We start from the raw sequence: 17,587 nt of genomic DNA, 5'->3' as shown, positions 1-17,587 counted from the left end.
TATATATAATAACACAAATAATATATAAATATATGCATATATCCATACATATATGTACATACCTACATCTATATGTATACATACATGCACATATGAGTACAGGACATCACAAAAAACGTTAAACAGAGAAACGAGACATGCAACATAAAGAATATTTCCCTTCTTCAGTTGTCCCTGTTCCATCTATTCCGCGTTTCGAAGGCAAGGACAATACGCGACTTCGTTGGAACAGTCCTTCCCGCAAAGCAAATTAAATAAAATTTGGAATTTTTTTGCGGAGGGTGAAAGTGTTAACAAGAAGAGGACAGTAAGAACAAGACAGTAGAAGACAGTAAAAACAAGACAGAACAGTGAAAACAAACGGTAAGGGCTGAGGGGCTTCTTTCAGTTTCTCTCAACCAAATCCACTATTCATAAGGTTTGGGTCGACTCGACGCTGTGGTTGGAAACACTTGCCTAAGATGTCACGCAGTGAGACTGAAGCCAAAACCGTGTGGTTGGGAAGCAAACTTCTTACACTACAGCCACGCTAGCGCCTAGAACAATGCTTCTAAAACGATGAGCTGCAAAGAAATTTACAAGAGCGCCATGAATTCTTTTAAAATAACATTAGGATCTATTTCAAAACGGGGGCACCAGTTTTCATTTATGTTTTATGTAGTGTTTTTGGTACCGAAAGACTTTCAAACTTCGTATACTTATCTATTTTGTGTTATAGAACAGAAAAAAAATTTTGTATTCGAATTTATTTCATGTAAAAAATTGTCTTATTTCGATAATTTCTACTAATCACTGACGTCTATTCAGTTGAAAACAGTTAGCGCTGTAACGGTGTATATCGTATTAATACCCTAACCCTAACCCTAACCCTAACCCTAAAACTAACCCTAACTCTAGAATCTGAACTCTAAAATTGTTACACACATAGATACGCACAGCGTAATTTATTATATAAACAATAGATGCGTATAAATTACGATTAAACTGGATGAAATATGTCACAGGGAATAACATTTTTATGACCGCCCAGCAGTAACTCTATTCAGCTGAATAGACGTCAGTGATTGGTTGAAATTACAGAAATACGACAACTTTAACATGGAATAACTTGCGATGTAGGTTTTTTTGTTAAGAAGACTAAGAGTAAAAGATGTTTTATATGACACATTCTACCAGTGTCCCAAGTTTCAAAGTGTTTCGTTAGTGTTTCGTTAAGAAAATACTGGTGCCCCCGTTTTAAAATAGATCCTAACATTATAGGGTTAAAAAAAAAACTATAATAATAAGAAATTTGACTGGTGACCGCCGTTGCTGCCATCTACGGTTGTTTTTAGCTTATTTGATTCTCCAAAGGCAGCGAACTGATAGAATCGTTAACACGACGGATGAAATGCCTAGCGGCATTTCATCTGTCTTTACGTTCTGAGTTCAAATTTCGCCGGAGTCGTCTTTGCCTTTCATCCTTTCGGGGGTTGATGAAATAAGTACCAATTGAACACTGGGATCGATTTAATCGACTTAGCTCCTCCCCCAAACCTGCTGGCCCTTGTGTCAAAATTTTAAACCATTATTTGGTTTTCCAAATTCGTCTTCATGTATAAGTTGACCTACCTTTTTTTTCTGCTGTAAATTTTGTTTTGAATATTCGACTTGTATGCCAGAAATTACGAAATGCACAAGTATGATTAATAAAACAAAGAAGCAGTAGTATGTAGGCAGAATTTTGGAACAACTGTCCCTCGATATGTCTCTTGGGAAAGAAAAAGGATAATGTCTTCCTCTTCCCTTAATTAAAAAAATATTTGTTTCACACAACGAATATTACGATTGGGAGAATTTTTCCCCAGAAATTCAAAAACTTCATTTCCCCGGACCAGCCTGGCTCCCAATAGCCTTGCCCAGGCTATGCCTGAGCTCCTGGTATCCTTGCCTAGGATCACAAAATTCAATTTTGAAGTAATCCTGTACATATCCTATTCATTCCTTGTTTGTGAATGATTGGAGAAAATAAGATTATTATTGTTTTGCATCCTTATGTAAGCTCTGATAACCACACAATCAGGAAACATATATTAATTGTATAATTACTTTTTCAACAGAGAGATTAGTTATTTAACGATCGTGTTCTTTTGAATAGCCGAGTAGTAGTTTTTTGCTTTTTTTAAGTTAATCAGTAAAACAGTTCATTCGGTACAGAGCAATTTTGTTGTATGATTCTATGTAAATATATATATGCATACAGATTTGTATGTATATGCACAGATATTCCCATATACATCAATACACACACAATACAACTGTACATGTGTACCTAAGCATGAACAGGATGTACTTGTTGGGAAAATAAACGAAAGATAATAATTAATGATAGCAAACAAAATAATCAACAGATCTCCAGAAACGCGGCATACTTGTTCAACGAGATGCATTAAAGAAACAGGCCACTTTACACAACCATTATCTGTCCCAACGAGGCCCCGAGATCTGGTTTGTGGCTCGACTACAAGCCAAGATAAGTCAACCCCTCTTACGTCACCCATTCTTTTCTACTCTAGGCACAAGGCCTGAAATTTTGGGGGAGTGGGGGGGGGCAGTTGATTAGATCGACTCCAGTACGCAACTGGTACTTAATTTATCGACCCCGAAAGAATGAAAGGTAATGTCGATCTCGGCGGAATTTGAACTCAGAACGTAAATACAGACGAACTACCGCTATGCACATCGCCCGGCGTGCTAACGTTTCTGCCGGCTCGCTGCCTTGCTTACGTCACCCATTGAGTTCACAATGGTAATCCCTGACCTGCAAGACGGCCGGCTAGTTTCCTCCTCTCTTATTAAAACCATAGGCATGGTACTCTAACGGATTCCAATCAATGGAGCCAGGAGCTTCTTTATGATTTTATTCAACGTATTCCCCTCTCAGATTCACACATTGCAGCGGTTCTTCAGTTTTTCTAAGCCCTGTAAAAGAACTCGGAAGAGTGAGCCTCCAGCCAGGCCTTTCGCGATACTCTTAAAGTCACGAACTTTTCAGCACTCCCTCAGAGTAACAAAGGTATGAACCGCCCTGCCTCCATCACGCAAGGTTTGTACCCGATGTTATGTTTCTTACGTTCGATAGTGGACTGCACACAATTGTCTTATTCGACTTAATGGGGTTATCTTTGCTGATGTCATGGACTTGCTGGATAAAGTCTGCTGAGCCAACGACTTCTGACCACTGAGCATGTTTCTTTTCCTCAACTGCAAAAGACATATGCCCTCAACATACTTCCGTCTCTTTCTTGATCATGAATACGAATGACCGAACCACGGGCTCGAGCAACGAATGCAGTTTACTCTTCCTTCTATTAGATTGGAATCTGCGACGTTGGTGCTGTTGAAAGAAATGAGACAGTTATAATTTTGCACTTGACATCAGCAAAAGGTGTAACCATATCTAGCACCAGAATATCTTAGCTAAACTATTTGCATAAGGACTTTCGTCTCTTGAGTCTGAAGCTTCCTAAAAGGTCACACTATTACAGTTTACGCAGTGGGTGTTTCTCTGATACAGATCCATCAACTTAGATGTGCCCTTTCTTGTATACATTAATTATCTACTTGCCGTCAAGTAAACTCGCGCTTTTACAGATGACCATCCCACATTTTTGCTAATATTTTGCGCATTGTCATCATCCACATGCAGCATAGATTAACTCACGTATATCCAACACTGTCCGTATGAAAACAAATCTCAGGAAATATTCTTCACAGAAAGGGAGACGATAATCTTGTCTCTTCAACACTACAAAGACAGCCCATTAAATTATTAGTGAAATTGTCTTCTAACTCACATCAACAGCATAGTCAGAGGGGGTGTAAGGGTTGTGGTCCGCCCTGGGCGATATCTTGGGGTCTTCCGTAGAAGCCTACATAGGGAGCAGCAAATTTAAGGGTTAACCAGGGCGGCACAAACTCAAGCTACGCCGCTGCTTCACACGCTATAATATTGGCCAACATAATGGCGGCGAGCTAGCAGAAATGTTAGCACGCCGGGCAAAATGCTTAGTGGTATTTCGACTACCGTTACATTCTGAGTTCAAATTCCGCCGCGGTCGACTTTGCCTTTCATCCTTTCGGGGTCGATAAATAAAGTGCCAGTTACGCACTGGGGTCGATGTAATCGACTTAATCCCTTTGTCTGTCCTTGTTTGTCCCCTCTATGTGGGCAATAAAGAAATAAGAAATATTAGTGTGCCAGGCGAAATGCTTAGTGGCATTTCGTCCGTCTTTACGTTTTGAGTTCAAATGCTACCGAAGTCAACTTTGCCTTTCATCCTTTCGGGGTCGATAAAATAAGTACCAGTTGAGCACTGGGGTCGATGTAATCGATTTACTCTCTCCCTGAACTTGTTGTCCTTATGTTAAAATTTGAAATCGTCAAGGCGGTGGGCTGGCAGAATCGTTAGCACGCCGGGTAAAGTGCTTTGCGGCATTTTGTCCGTCTTTACGTTCTGAGGTCAAATTCCACCGAGGTCCACTTTGCCTTTCATCCTTTCGGGGTCGCTAAAATACGTACCAGTTAAGTACTGGGGTCGATGTAATCGACTCGTTCCCTTCCCCAAACTTGCTAGCCTTGTGCCAAAATTTGAAATCAATATTGGCCAACATGCACTCAAAACCATTATGATTTCTAATCTCCTTTGGCGATCTCACATCCACAACATAGAAAGAACCATGCCTCAAAGCTTGGAAATACTTCATCCCCGAAGCACTGCTGACCCTCTACAAAGCTCAACTGAGAGTCACAATGGAATTATTGCTCCGACGTCTGGAACAGTAATGCTACTCTTTACATACAAAACCGGATCCTAAGAAAGCTTTCCGACGGGCATGTTGGATTGATTGGCAAGGCGCAGTCCCAGCTTCCAGATTGAAACCATAAAATGTTCTTTACGACAGCGAACTCTCTAACTGAGGTAGATCCAAACCAATAGGTATGCCTGTTATGCTTTACTAGTAGGGAAATCTGTTTATATAGTCAGTGTTCTTAGGGTTACTGGCTGGTGTAGATCCAAGCAAACGAGAGCTCTAACTTGTATCTATACCAGTTGCGCTCTTCCAGAGTTTGTTGCAAAAACTGAACTTAAAACACTTCCTGACGTAGGTAAACGACAAGCTTATAGATACGGGTTTGGATTATATTTTGTTGTTGGCACTCCGTCGCTTACGACGTCGAGGGTTCCAGTTGATCCGATCAACGGAACAGCCTGCTCGTGAAATTAACGTGCAAGTGGCTGAGCACTCCACAGACACGTGTACCCATAACGTAGTTCTCGGGGATATTCAGCGTGACACATAGCGTGACAAGGCTAACCCTTTGAATTACAGGCACAACAGAAACAGGAAGTAAGAGTGAGAGAAAGTTGTGGTGGAAGAGTACAGCAGGGTTCGCCACCATCCCCTGCCGGAGCCTCGTGGAGCTTTAGGTGTTTTCGCTCAATAAACACTCACAACGCCCGGTCTGGGAATCGAAACCGCGATCCTATGACCGCGAGTCCGCTGCCCTAACCACTGGGCCATTGCGCCTCCACTTGGATTATATTTACCCATGGATAAATGTAAATATATAAACGGCTGCTGATTTAGATACAGAAATAATTTCAGAAGACAGAATTTTATTTGTTGGCAAAAATAGTAACACAACCTGTAATACTCTGACTGTTGCTGACCGAACTCCAAATCCAGATCTATGTTAGACAAGTACACACACACACACACACACACATTAAGATGTAATCAAACGGATCAGGACAATTAGATCAGTGCGCTTAAACAGTTTCACCAAACTAGGTCAGTTAAGTACTAAACAAGGACCTTTCTGACTACGATAAGGATTCTTTTATTTATCTTTGATTCGAGATATAATGACACTAGAGGGTTTTCCTCCTTTTGATGTTGCTGCTGTTCATCGGACATTTGTTACTGAAGTGGCTAATCTTATTATCAATATTGATATTGGTGTTGCATTGTTGTTATTGTTGTTGTTATTGTTGTTATGGTTGTTGTTGTTGTTGTTGTTGTAAAAGCCATATGTCCTTTACGTTGTATCGTCACTGTCAAGTACAGTAATGTGGATGGAGATCATTCATACTGCATTTGTAGTGTCTGATCTATATGCGGAGCTGAATAATAATAATAATAATAATAATGATAATAATAATAATAATAATAATAATAATAATAATAATAATAATAATAATAATGATAATAATTGTTTTAAACTTTTTCAAAGTCGAAACAATGCCAGCTATATTGAACTGCTTGGTAAAAAGTACAAACATTGACTTGTATTATTTCTTATAACTCTCCATGTTTTGACTTTAAAAGAAAATTAAAAACTTTTATCTCTGTCAGACAATGCTTCATGCAAACTATATATATACTTCTCTGAAGATAATAATAATAATAATAATAATAATAATAATAATAATAATAATAATAATAATAATAATAATAATAATAATAATAATAATAATAATAATAATAATAATAATAATAATAATAATAGAAGATAGATGAATTCTTAACTTTTGTATACGATTGCCAAATTCCATCGACCTTAGTGATGGAATTTGGCAATCGTATACAAATGTTAAGAGCTCATCTATCTTCTATTACATTTCTGCTGAGTTTCCAGTCCTCTCTATAAACTAATAATAATAATAATAATAATAATAATAATAATAATAATAATAATAATAATAATAATCTCTTTTTTTCCAAAACGGTAAACATTTTGAGAGAAACTTGACTGCTATTTCTAACGGGTCGAACGACCTCCCGCCGAGTTCAGCTTTGCTTACCATCCTTTCGGGGTCGATAAAACAAAGTACTAGACAAATACTGGGGTCAATGTAATCGACCAACGCCATCCCCACAAAATAGCCGGCTTTGTGCAGTGTACTGTTCCGTGATGGAGAGGTCAACAAAAAAGTTCTCCATCTAGTGAGAGATAAATATTATTTAATAAACATAATATATACTTTATGTGCTACTATTACTTCCATGTGCAGAGAACAGGCCAAACATTGTTTTATAACATGTCTGGTGTGTCAACACAATCATCAGGCACTGCCCACATGGCATAACGAATTAAATATATATATATATATATATATATATATATATATATATATATATATAACATAAAGAATTAGGGATTTCGAATCCGGGTAGGTACCTTATTATCACTCTGATATAATGCAGATTAGACTAGCCACATCGAATGATACACAATTACAGATAGACGTTTAAACGGCATTTCACTCGATAGGTAAATCCCGAGTTCGCTTCATTGGATTTCATACAACATACAGAGTATATTATCAAGACATCATGAAGAACAACGGAGAATTATACGTCTTCAAAGTGCATTTATTACAGTGTTATTCTCTTTAAATTCCACTCCGACACGTGTTTCTGCTGGATACGTGTCCTAGTATCCTTTGATATAGTATTTATGCGCATTTAGTTGATTCAGTTGCAGTACATATCCATCCAAAATAGACATTCTTATACAGATTAGTTTAAGGTTTTTACTCATTCACGGGGTAAAGTGAATTGAGGATTCAATTATTATATAATCCTTCTTAAAGTATATTCTAGGTGAAGGGTTATAAAACCTCAGGGCATATGGCATTAGAGTTTGCGTTTAAACACGATATGACTATAGTTCTGGCATCATTTAAACTTAAAATGACCTTTTAAGATATTAAAGGAACAGATTATTTTGCACTTTTATTAGTAGAAAACAAATGAAGCTTAATTAGGTCACGATGCATTTATATCCCTAGCCAGTCAAAATGAGGATAATATAATACAATGTAAGATAAAGGAACACATTTAAAAAGAAACGAAAGAAAGAGGAAATAAATAGCGTTTCAGTTGGGTGACTAGACCAGTCCATAGCAATAAAATTGCATACTTTTTTGATCATAAGATGTCTTGTATTAATTGATATGAATAGAGTACATTGAAATCCTAATCTTATTTTGTCTCAATTCACAAAAAAAAAAACAACCTATAATTGTGAGATTTAGTGTAAGAATGTTAAAATCTAACCAAAATAAAATTTGCGATTATTTAACCAGGTTATCTTGTGTGTGTGTGTGTGTGTGTGTGTGTGTGTGTGTGTGTGTGTGCGTGTGCCTTCGCGAGCGAACAACAATGAATTAAAGCAGCGCTAGTGTTATAAACATTATCGATCGCACGCACCCAATGTATGTGTTTTGTTTGTTCGCCGGATCAGAGTTATGAAGGAGTCATGCGTTATGAAGGAGTCATGCGTTATTAAGGAGTCATGCGTTATGAAGGAGTCATGCGTTATGAAGGAGTCATGCGTTATGAAGGAGTCCTGCGTTATGAAGGAGTCATGCGTTATGAAGGAGTCATGCGTTATGAAGGAGTCATGCGTTATGAAGGAGTCATCCCCGCGAACGCTGTTCTGCAGCGTATCCGGCGAACAAACAAAACGCGTACATTATATGCGATCGATAATATATATATATATATAACACGACATGAAGTTATACACATTTATATTCATTAATATAGTTGTATTTGTTTATATTCATTATATTATTGTATGCGCGTATGCCTGTGTGTGTGCATGCATATGCGTACGTGTATGTGTGTGCCTTCGCGTGCGCGCATATATTTGTCATAAGTGCGTAGCTTAGTGGTTACAGTCGTGGGTTCAATTCCTGGAGCGCGTGGAGTCTTGTACCCTTAAGCAAGGCCCTTTATTTCATGTTGCTACAGACTACTCAGCTAAATATGAATACCAGCCGACTGCTGGTGCAGCATTCTCTCCCTCTCTCCCTTCAGCTCTCACATCCTAGATGTTCTACTCGCTCAAGGGTAAGTGGGCCGAGACGGGGTTTATATGCGACTACATAATCACCTAAAACAATGCGTGTTACATGTTATCAGGTGACTGCGAGAGACAACTCGGTTTTACTATTTGATACACTCACATGAGCTAAAGTGTCTGTAAGCATTAATTCTATCACACGAGGCACATGATGTTGATATACACGTGCTCCTCTTTAATCTGTAATGACACTAGGGAAAAGAAAGCAACCATTTTGACCTGTTCACGCAACATTTAGCGCATTTTAGAGCTGCAACCACAGTACGTGTTTTAACGTGTTCGTAAAGATTATGAGGTCGAAAGTAGCAGGGAAATTGTACCTATATAACCTCAAAATTTGTATACTATATGTGCAGGCGTGGTTGTGTGGTAAGAAACTTGCTTCCCAACTACATAGCTCTGGGTTCAGTCCCACTGCGTGTCACCTTGGACAAGTGTCTTCTACTATAGACTCGGGCTGACCAAAGCCGCGCGAGTAGATTTGGAAGACAGAGACTGAAAAAAGCCCGTCGTATATATATATATATATATATATATATATATATATATATACACACATACATGTGTGTGTGTATCTTTGTGTCTGTGTTTGTCACCTACCACCAATATCGTCGCTTGACAACCGATATTGGTGTGTTCACGCCTTCGTAACTTAGCGGTTGAGGAAAAGAGACTGATAGAATAAGTACTAGGTTTAAAAAGAAAATAGGTCCTGGGGTTGATTTTTTTTCGACTAAAACCCCAAAAGGCAGTGCTCCAGCATGGCTGCAGTCAAATGACTGAAACAAGTAAAAGAATAAATGAATATCCATAAAACTTCATTAAAAATATATTAAGAATTATCTACTTTTTACATATAATAATGTACATTTATAGCAGGCATGGGCGACCTTTTTCGAGAAGTGGATCGCATGAGGCACGGTTCACTATCAGGCGGGCAGCACTGCCACAAAAAAAATACAAGGTGTGGAATGTAGAGTATTAGCGATGGGATGTTGTATGGGGTATAAGTGCATATGGCTGAATGGCTAACACTTTCGCATCGCAACAATGTGGTCTGCATTCGATTCCGCAGCATGGCATTTTAAGCAAATTTCATTTTTTATGGCCTCCATCACCCCATATTTTGTGAGTGAAATTAGGTTGACGGAAACTGTATACAATCCTGTCAAGTTGATTGTACTTGTAATTCAAAAAAGTACAACCCTATCTCACACACATGCTGTGTATTTTGATTCTGCATCAGAATTACGTTAAGGATACACGCGCCCGTCGAGTACTCGACTGTTTATACATTAATTCAAGAGCAGATAACTTCGTTGATCGAACGACTGAATACTTATCGTCGAATGACGAAGGTCTACCACCGTCACCATCACTACTATACACAGAGTAAGTTTATTTAATTTCAATTGATCAAATTTATTGTAACTGACGGATAAAAAAAATTCGTTGACCACGAAACACCAGTGTTACATAACTAGGTACTTCAGAGAAAGGCAGACATTTCCAAAAGTACTTGCTACAGAACTAGTAAACACTACCGTCACTAGAATAAGACCGTAACAATGGAAGGACATATATTGCTTCACAATACAATTTCAATAATTTGCTTTTTATTTGTATCGATGTCAAATTTTCTTCTTCCCCTCATTTTTCCAGTATATTTGTCTTTCAACACCTACTTTCCTCTCTCTCCTATTGATATTATGTTCTTTCTCGTATTGATGATGTCTAAGACGTTCCCTTAATTCCAACTCTTATGTTTGTTTTTACTCCATTTTCAGCAAAAATATTCTTTTATCATGTGCTAAGTATTTTTTAATATTATTTATTGTGCGTGTATGTGTGTGTGTGTGTGTGTTTTTTTTTTTTTCGTTTTTCAAAAAGGAATCATTTTGATTCTGAAATCCTTTTTATTTTGTTGCAGGGAAACTAAAACAGAGCAATGGAGTCGTTCTAACAGATATTTACACGATTTCTGACAAACTCCCACCGCAAGATCAAACTGGATTGAAAGACAACGAGAAAATGGACGCAAACAGTAAGTGGTTCTTTGTCATATCCTCAAATTTTATACATTTATCGTTCACAAAATGTCGTCGTAAGACTGACAGTCGGCAAATCGAGAAAGAAATGCATTTGACATTTCGAGTTTAAGGTCTTCTTCGGAAACATAGAATGTGTTTGTGTGGGTCCAAAATGGATGACGTGGCAATAACAACACCAAAAAACAAAGTAAACACAGATTATAGTTATTGAGTTGATGGTTAAAATAAAATAGAGTTGTCTGACGTTTCGAGGTCAAACATTTCTTCAGAATAACAGAAAAAGAAAAAGAAACAGAAAAAATAATGAAAACAAGGTGAATAAAGAGACGCGTTAGTCCACACCAGACCATGTTTCAACATGGCGTTATGTGACTAAAATGAATCTTTTACAATACAATTGCTTTGCTGCAGTTTTAACACAAGTCCTTGGATCAAATCACTCCCAAACAAATACAATTCCGAAATATACGTGCATAAATGCATTGATTAAAGACATTTTTTCTCTATCTCTTTCTCTCGTTCTTTATTCTGAAGAAGAGTTTAAGCTCAAAACGCCCCCAGAATCTTTTCTTCTTCTTCTTCTTCTTCTTCTTCTTCTTCTTCTTCTTCTTCTTCTTCTTCTTCTTCTTCTTCTTCTAAGTGTCCACCTAACTACACTGTATTCACTGTGATTCTTGGTTTGGTTGTTTCCATGTCGACAATTATGGACATCCCGCCCGACACTTTATTCATATCAGGTCGAACTTGCTCGGAGTTGCCTGACTTCATCACGCCATCTACCACGATCCTGTACCCATATTTGCACAAAGCTGTTTATATCTATGTGTGAGTGCGTGCGTGCGTGTGTGTGTGTGTGTTTGTGTGTGTGTGTATGAAAGTTTGAGCTTTTCTTATTGGCCCTCTGGACAGCTGATTTAAATGTGACCATAATAGTGTATTACAAATGAGTTTTTACTTAGCTCTTTGAGAATGTTCTGCAGAGCGCATGTCTTCCCCACTTCTCTCTCTCTCTCTTTCTCTCTCTCTCTCTCTCTCTCTCTCTCTCTCTCCCTCTCTCTCTCTCTCTATCATGTGATATGAATGATAGCTAGAATATTTCCATACAGTATTTGTTTAGCTAGATGTCTTTTCCAGGAGATTTTCAGCCTGTAGCACACGAACAGCCTGTAACACAAGAGTGTAAGCACCATCAAGTTTTGCCCTTCAGATATTTGGTGAGTATCCAAACAGAAGACCCATGCAAGAGAACCGATTCAACAGTGTCACGGAAGAAACTTCTTTTAAGATCATTTGATAGCGACGACTGCATGATGACACAGTTGTTGGCACTCCAGTTGATCCGATCAATGAAACAGCCTGCTCGTGAAATTAACGTGCAAGTGGTTGAGCACTCCAAAGACACGTGTACCCTTAATGTAGTTCTCGGGGATATTCAGCGTGACAAGGCTGGCCCTTTGAATTACAGGCACAACAGAAACAGGAAGAAAGAGTGAGAGAAAGTTGTGGTGAAAGAGTACAGCAGGGTTCGCCACCCCACCCCACTGCCGGAGCCTCGTGGAACTTTAGGTATTTTCGCTCAATAAACACTCACAACGCCCGGTCTGGGAATCGAAATCGCGATCTTATGACCGCGAGTCCGCTGCCCTAACCAAAGGGCCATTGCGCCTCCACGATGACACAGTGGCTAATCAGGGAAGCTCAAACTTTTGAGAGACGAATTTTCTTTTTTCTGTTGGTGCAACGTTGTTCCCTCAATATGCGAAAGGGTCTGCAAATTTTAGGTTTTCTTGAGTAATTGTGCTTTGTGAGCAACTCTTGATTTGACATAAAAAACCAATATCTCCAGATGTTTTTTTTCCAAGGTCATGTAGAAGAGTGTTGATTTCTGAGACAATGTCTGCTAACAGTGATATCGTCAGCCTGTTATAGTTGTAGTTGGGTGAGTGGAGAGGGGGAAGGAAGGGTTTTTGTCAAATTGAGGCCGAGTATTTTTTTTTCTTCTATTTTCTTTACTTTTTATCACTGGAGGTGTGAAGGACATACTGTAGGCAGATAATAAATAGGAATGGTGCTTGATTCACACACACACACACACACACACACACACGGTTGTAAGTAAATCTATACAAGCATACACAAATATATATATATATATATATATATATATATATATATATATATATATATATATATATATATATATATATATATATATATATATATATATATATATATATATAAACAATATATGAGTATATGCATATATATGTTCATGTATGTATATATGTTCATCCACATGTACATATAGATACATAACTGGGTACATGACGTGGCAAAAGAACAAGGACAAAAATGGTAAACAAGGTGCAACAAACAAGCAGGCCACATAGAAACATCCCCTTCATCAGCTGCCACCATTAAAACTCCGGCGTTTCGAAGAATTAAGACAGTACGCATCGTTAAAATGGTTCTTCCCACGAACACAAATTAAATTGTTTTCGTGGAGGGTAGTGGTGGACGGAAAACAAGACAGAAAAACGAAACGGTGAAATAAACAAACAAAAAGGTTGTACAGCCAGACGTGAAGTGTGTATGTCTTGAACGCTGTGAAGCACGTACAGGAGGGGCAAAGAAGTACGTGCGAGCTTGGTGATTCCAAGAACGAAAAGAAATAGCAGCCGCACACACGTGACCAAGGCTGTGTGAAGAGAAAGAGTAGCAGAGAGAAAAGGAGGGGAGGAAGTAGAATAAAAGTGAGCAACGAGAGGTAGAGAGAGATATATATAGTAGTAGTAACGGTGAGAGGCGAAGGACGAGTAACAAGAGATAGAGAGAGAGAGAGAGAGAGAGAGAGAGAGAGAGAGAGAGAGAGAGAGAGAGAAGTAGTGACAGGTAGAGGCGAAGAACAGTAGAGGGAAGAATGAGAGGGGGAGATAGAAATAGAGAGAGTCGCGTTAGAAAAATAGTTTAAAACTTACTGTATAAAGGTAACGCGTGCGTTCTGTAAATAATGTATAAAATTCTTCATCTCTTAAATATAGAACTGTAACATACATTTATATATACATATATTATACATATATGAACACGCATACAATTACTTACAAATACACAGACATATACATTAATATACATCTACATATATTATCATACAGATATACACACACAGACACATATATAAATACTAGATTTCAAGCCGCCCTTCGAGTTGCATTCAGACCAGCTCCTGCGGAGGGTACCTTTGAGGCCTTCGGAATACATTTTCCATGTTTTTCTTTTTTCTTTCTTTCCTTTTATTCTAACGATGAAAATTTGCGACACTTTCTCGGAGTTATATGTGCTTCCAAGTGGAGGCGCAATGGCCTAGTGGTTAAGGCAGTGGACTCGCGGTCATAGGATCGCGGTTTCGATTCCCAGACCGGGCGTTGTGAGTGTTTATTGAGCGAAAACACCTAAAGCTTCACGAGGCTCCGGCAGGGGATGGTGGCGAACCCTGCTGTACTCTTTCACCACAACTTTTTCTCACTTTTACTTCCTGTTTCCGTTGTGCCTGTAATTCAATGGGCCAGCCTTGTCACACTGTGTCACGCTGAATATCCCCGAGAACTACGTTAAGGGTACACGTGTCTGTGGAGTGCTCAACCACTTGCACGTTAATTTCACGAGCAGGCTGTTCCTTTGATCGGATCAACTGGAACCCTCGTCGTCGTAAGCGGCGGAGTGCCAACAACATGTGCTTCCAAACTCATTGTAATAATTAATTCACTTCATATTTTTTAACTTGAACCTCCATTCTTACTAAGCGAATAAAATGTATGACTATCATAAATAACATAATTTTTCCATCACTTCACCATTTCTGAAAAAAATATTAAAATGGGATCGAGATAAAATGAATAGGATGCATTTCATCTCAATCTGATTCTATGTTCTATTACACATCTTTAAGGAGATACTGTAACCAGGACTGGAAAATTAGTTTTCCATCTAGACATAAGCTTCATAAACTACATAATATAAATATCCACACTACGACACTTGAAACGACTTGTTATAACTCTTTATCTCCATTTGAACGTTCATGAAGGTATTCAGAATACCTAAGTTTATTTCTTATTTCTTTATTGTCCACAAGGGGCTAAACATAGAGGGGACAAACAAGGACAGACAAACGGATTAAGTCGATTACATCGATCCTCAGTGCGTAACTGGTACTTAATTTATCGACCCCGAATGGATGAAAGGCAAAGTCGACCTCGGCGGAATTTGAACTCAGAACGTAACAGCAGACGAAATATTGCTAAGGATTTCGCCCGGCGTGCTAATGTTTCTGCCAGCTCTCCGCCTTTTAAGTTTATTTCTGCAAATGTGCTAAGAATTGATGCTGATCATAGTTTAATCAATAAGCGTAGGAGCGAGGTAAATGCAGTAAAAATAGGGGGTCAGTGGGGTCCCATTTAAGAGTCCCTTAAGAAATTAAACCTCTTTACGATTCGCCCTGGGAGTTCATGCTATGAAATTCATTGTCATTGCGCCGATTTGGTCGCCAATGCCATGTGTTTAGTTTAAAATGCAGTAAAAATAGGGGTCAGTAGGGCCCCAATTAGGTGGCCCTTAAAAAAAAGACCCCCTTAGGACATTCCCTGGGATTAGCGGACATTCCCTGGGATTTGTTTCGTTGTCTAGGAGAAGTTAACGAACATGAAAACGTAACGGACAGAAACATCACTCAAATAAGAGTGGCTGTGTGGTAAGTAGCTTCCTTACCAACCACATGGTTGCGAGTTTAGTCCCACTGCGTGGCACCTTGGGCAAGTGTCTCTTCTACTATTGCCTCGGACCGACCAAAGCCTTGTGAATGGATTTGGTAGACGGAAACTGAAATACCTGTAACCGCGCGTACACACACACAAGTATAACGTGTGTGTGTGTGTGTGTGTATGTGTGTGTGTATGTGTGTGTGTGTTTGTATGTGTGTTTGTGTGTGTGTGTGTGAAGGCGCATGGCTATGGTTAGGATGTTGCACACACGATTGCGAGATCGTGAGTTCGATTCCCAGACCGGGCGTTGCGTTGTATTGTTGAGCAAAACACTTCATTTCACGTTGCTCTGCGATCATTTCATCTTCTGACATGTGGCACCCACCCCGTTGCACCGCTACAGGTAATGTCGATCTGCTGGAAGGCGTGAGCTTACGCATACACAAACATTTGATCACTATAAACAAACCATCCATGTGGTTGTTGAGTAAGAAATTGTCGAACCCTCATACGTCATCTAACGACGGGAGAGCCCATGGTATATATATATATATATATATATATATATATATATATATATATATATATATATATATATATATATATATATATATATATATATATATATATATATATATATATATATATATATATATATGTGTGTGTGTGTGTGTGTGTGTGTGTGTGTGTGTGTAGGCGCAGGCGTGGCTGTGTAGTAAGATGCTTGCTTTCTAGCCTCATGGTTCTGGGTTCAGTCCCACTGCATAGCACCTTGGGCAAATACCTTCTACTATAGTCTCGTGCTAACCAAAGTCTTGTGAGTGGATTTGGTAGTTGGAAACTAAAAGAAGCCTGTCATATATATATATATACATACATATAATGTGTGTGTGTCTTTTTGTGTATCTGTGCTTGACAACCGGTGTGGGTGTGTTTATGTCCCTGTAAATTAGTTAAAGAAATCGACAAAATAGGTACTAGGCTTTAAAAAAAACAAGTCCTGGGGTCGGTTTGCTCGATTAAAACCCTTCACGGCGGTGCCCCACCATGGCCGCAGTCAAATGACTAAAGCAAAAAAATAAACATGTATGTATACTCCCTCTCACACACAAAATGTATTTGCATATGCATATATCTCTCATATACGATCTGTGTGCATATATAGAGAGCTAAGGTAGATATATGTGTGCGCGTTATGTGTGTGATTATATATATATATATATATGCATATGTATGTATATAATGTGCTTACCACTATGCTTTCAATGTGCAAGCAGTGGGCCTCAGACACTGTATGTAGATGGAACATACGCAAAGAAATTCGATACTCAAGAACTAGGTTAATGATAAGAATATAAAACTAAAATTGAAACAAACGACATTCGAAGTAGTTTTTGGGAATAAGTGAAACGTCTCAAAATCGTGCTTGTATGCAAGTGAGTGAGTGAGTGAGTGAGTGTAGGCCTAAATATATATTCGTAGACAGATGCAAGCAAACAGACAGACAGATAGATGCAGACACATAGATAGATAGAGTGACAGATAGATAGATAGATAGATAGATAGATAGATAGATAGATAGATAGATAGATAGATAGAGTGACAGATAGATAGATAGCTAGATAGATAGGTAGAAGGCGGAGAGCTGGCAGAAACGTTAGCACGCCGGGCGAAATGCTTAGCGGTATTTCGTCTGCCGCTACGTTCTGAGTTCAAATTCCGCCGAGGTCGACTTTGCATTTCATCTTTTCGGGGTCGATTAAATAAGTACCAGTTACGCACTGGGGTCGATATAATCGACTTAATCCATTTGTCTGTCCTTGTTTGTCCCCTCTGTGTGTAGCCCCTTGTGGGCAATA

General features: G+C 38.7%; 2 protein-coding genes across 3 annotated transcripts in view; one reads left to right on the top strand and one right to left on the bottom strand.

Annotated features, from left to right (window-relative positions):
* LOC106873475 (prestin) overlaps nucleotides 1–17,587 on the top strand; it is a 210,304-nt gene that overhangs the window by 103,514 nt on the left and 89,203 nt on the right. Inside the window, exon 2 of the mRNA XM_052967943.2 lies at nucleotides 10,848–10,961. Coding sequence (XP_052823903.1) covers nucleotides 10,848–10,961 — 114 coding nt within the window. The remainder of the gene's footprint in view (nucleotides 1–10,847; nucleotides 10,962–17,587) is intronic.
* LOC149135434 (uncharacterized) overlaps nucleotides 1–17,587 on the bottom strand; it is a 51,538-nt gene that overhangs the window by 7,112 nt on the left and 26,839 nt on the right. The window lies entirely within an intron of this gene.

This window comes from Octopus bimaculoides, chromosome 5, assembly GCF_046866305.1.
Source record: "Octopus bimaculoides isolate indiv1 chromosome 5, ASM4686630v1, whole genome shotgun sequence".
In the NCBI taxonomy this organism is placed as follows: Eukaryota; Metazoa; Mollusca; class Cephalopoda; order Octopoda; family Octopodidae; genus Octopus; species Octopus bimaculoides.
The sequence above is the reverse complement of the archived record's forward strand: the minus strand, read 5'-3'. Positions and strand labels throughout refer to the sequence as shown.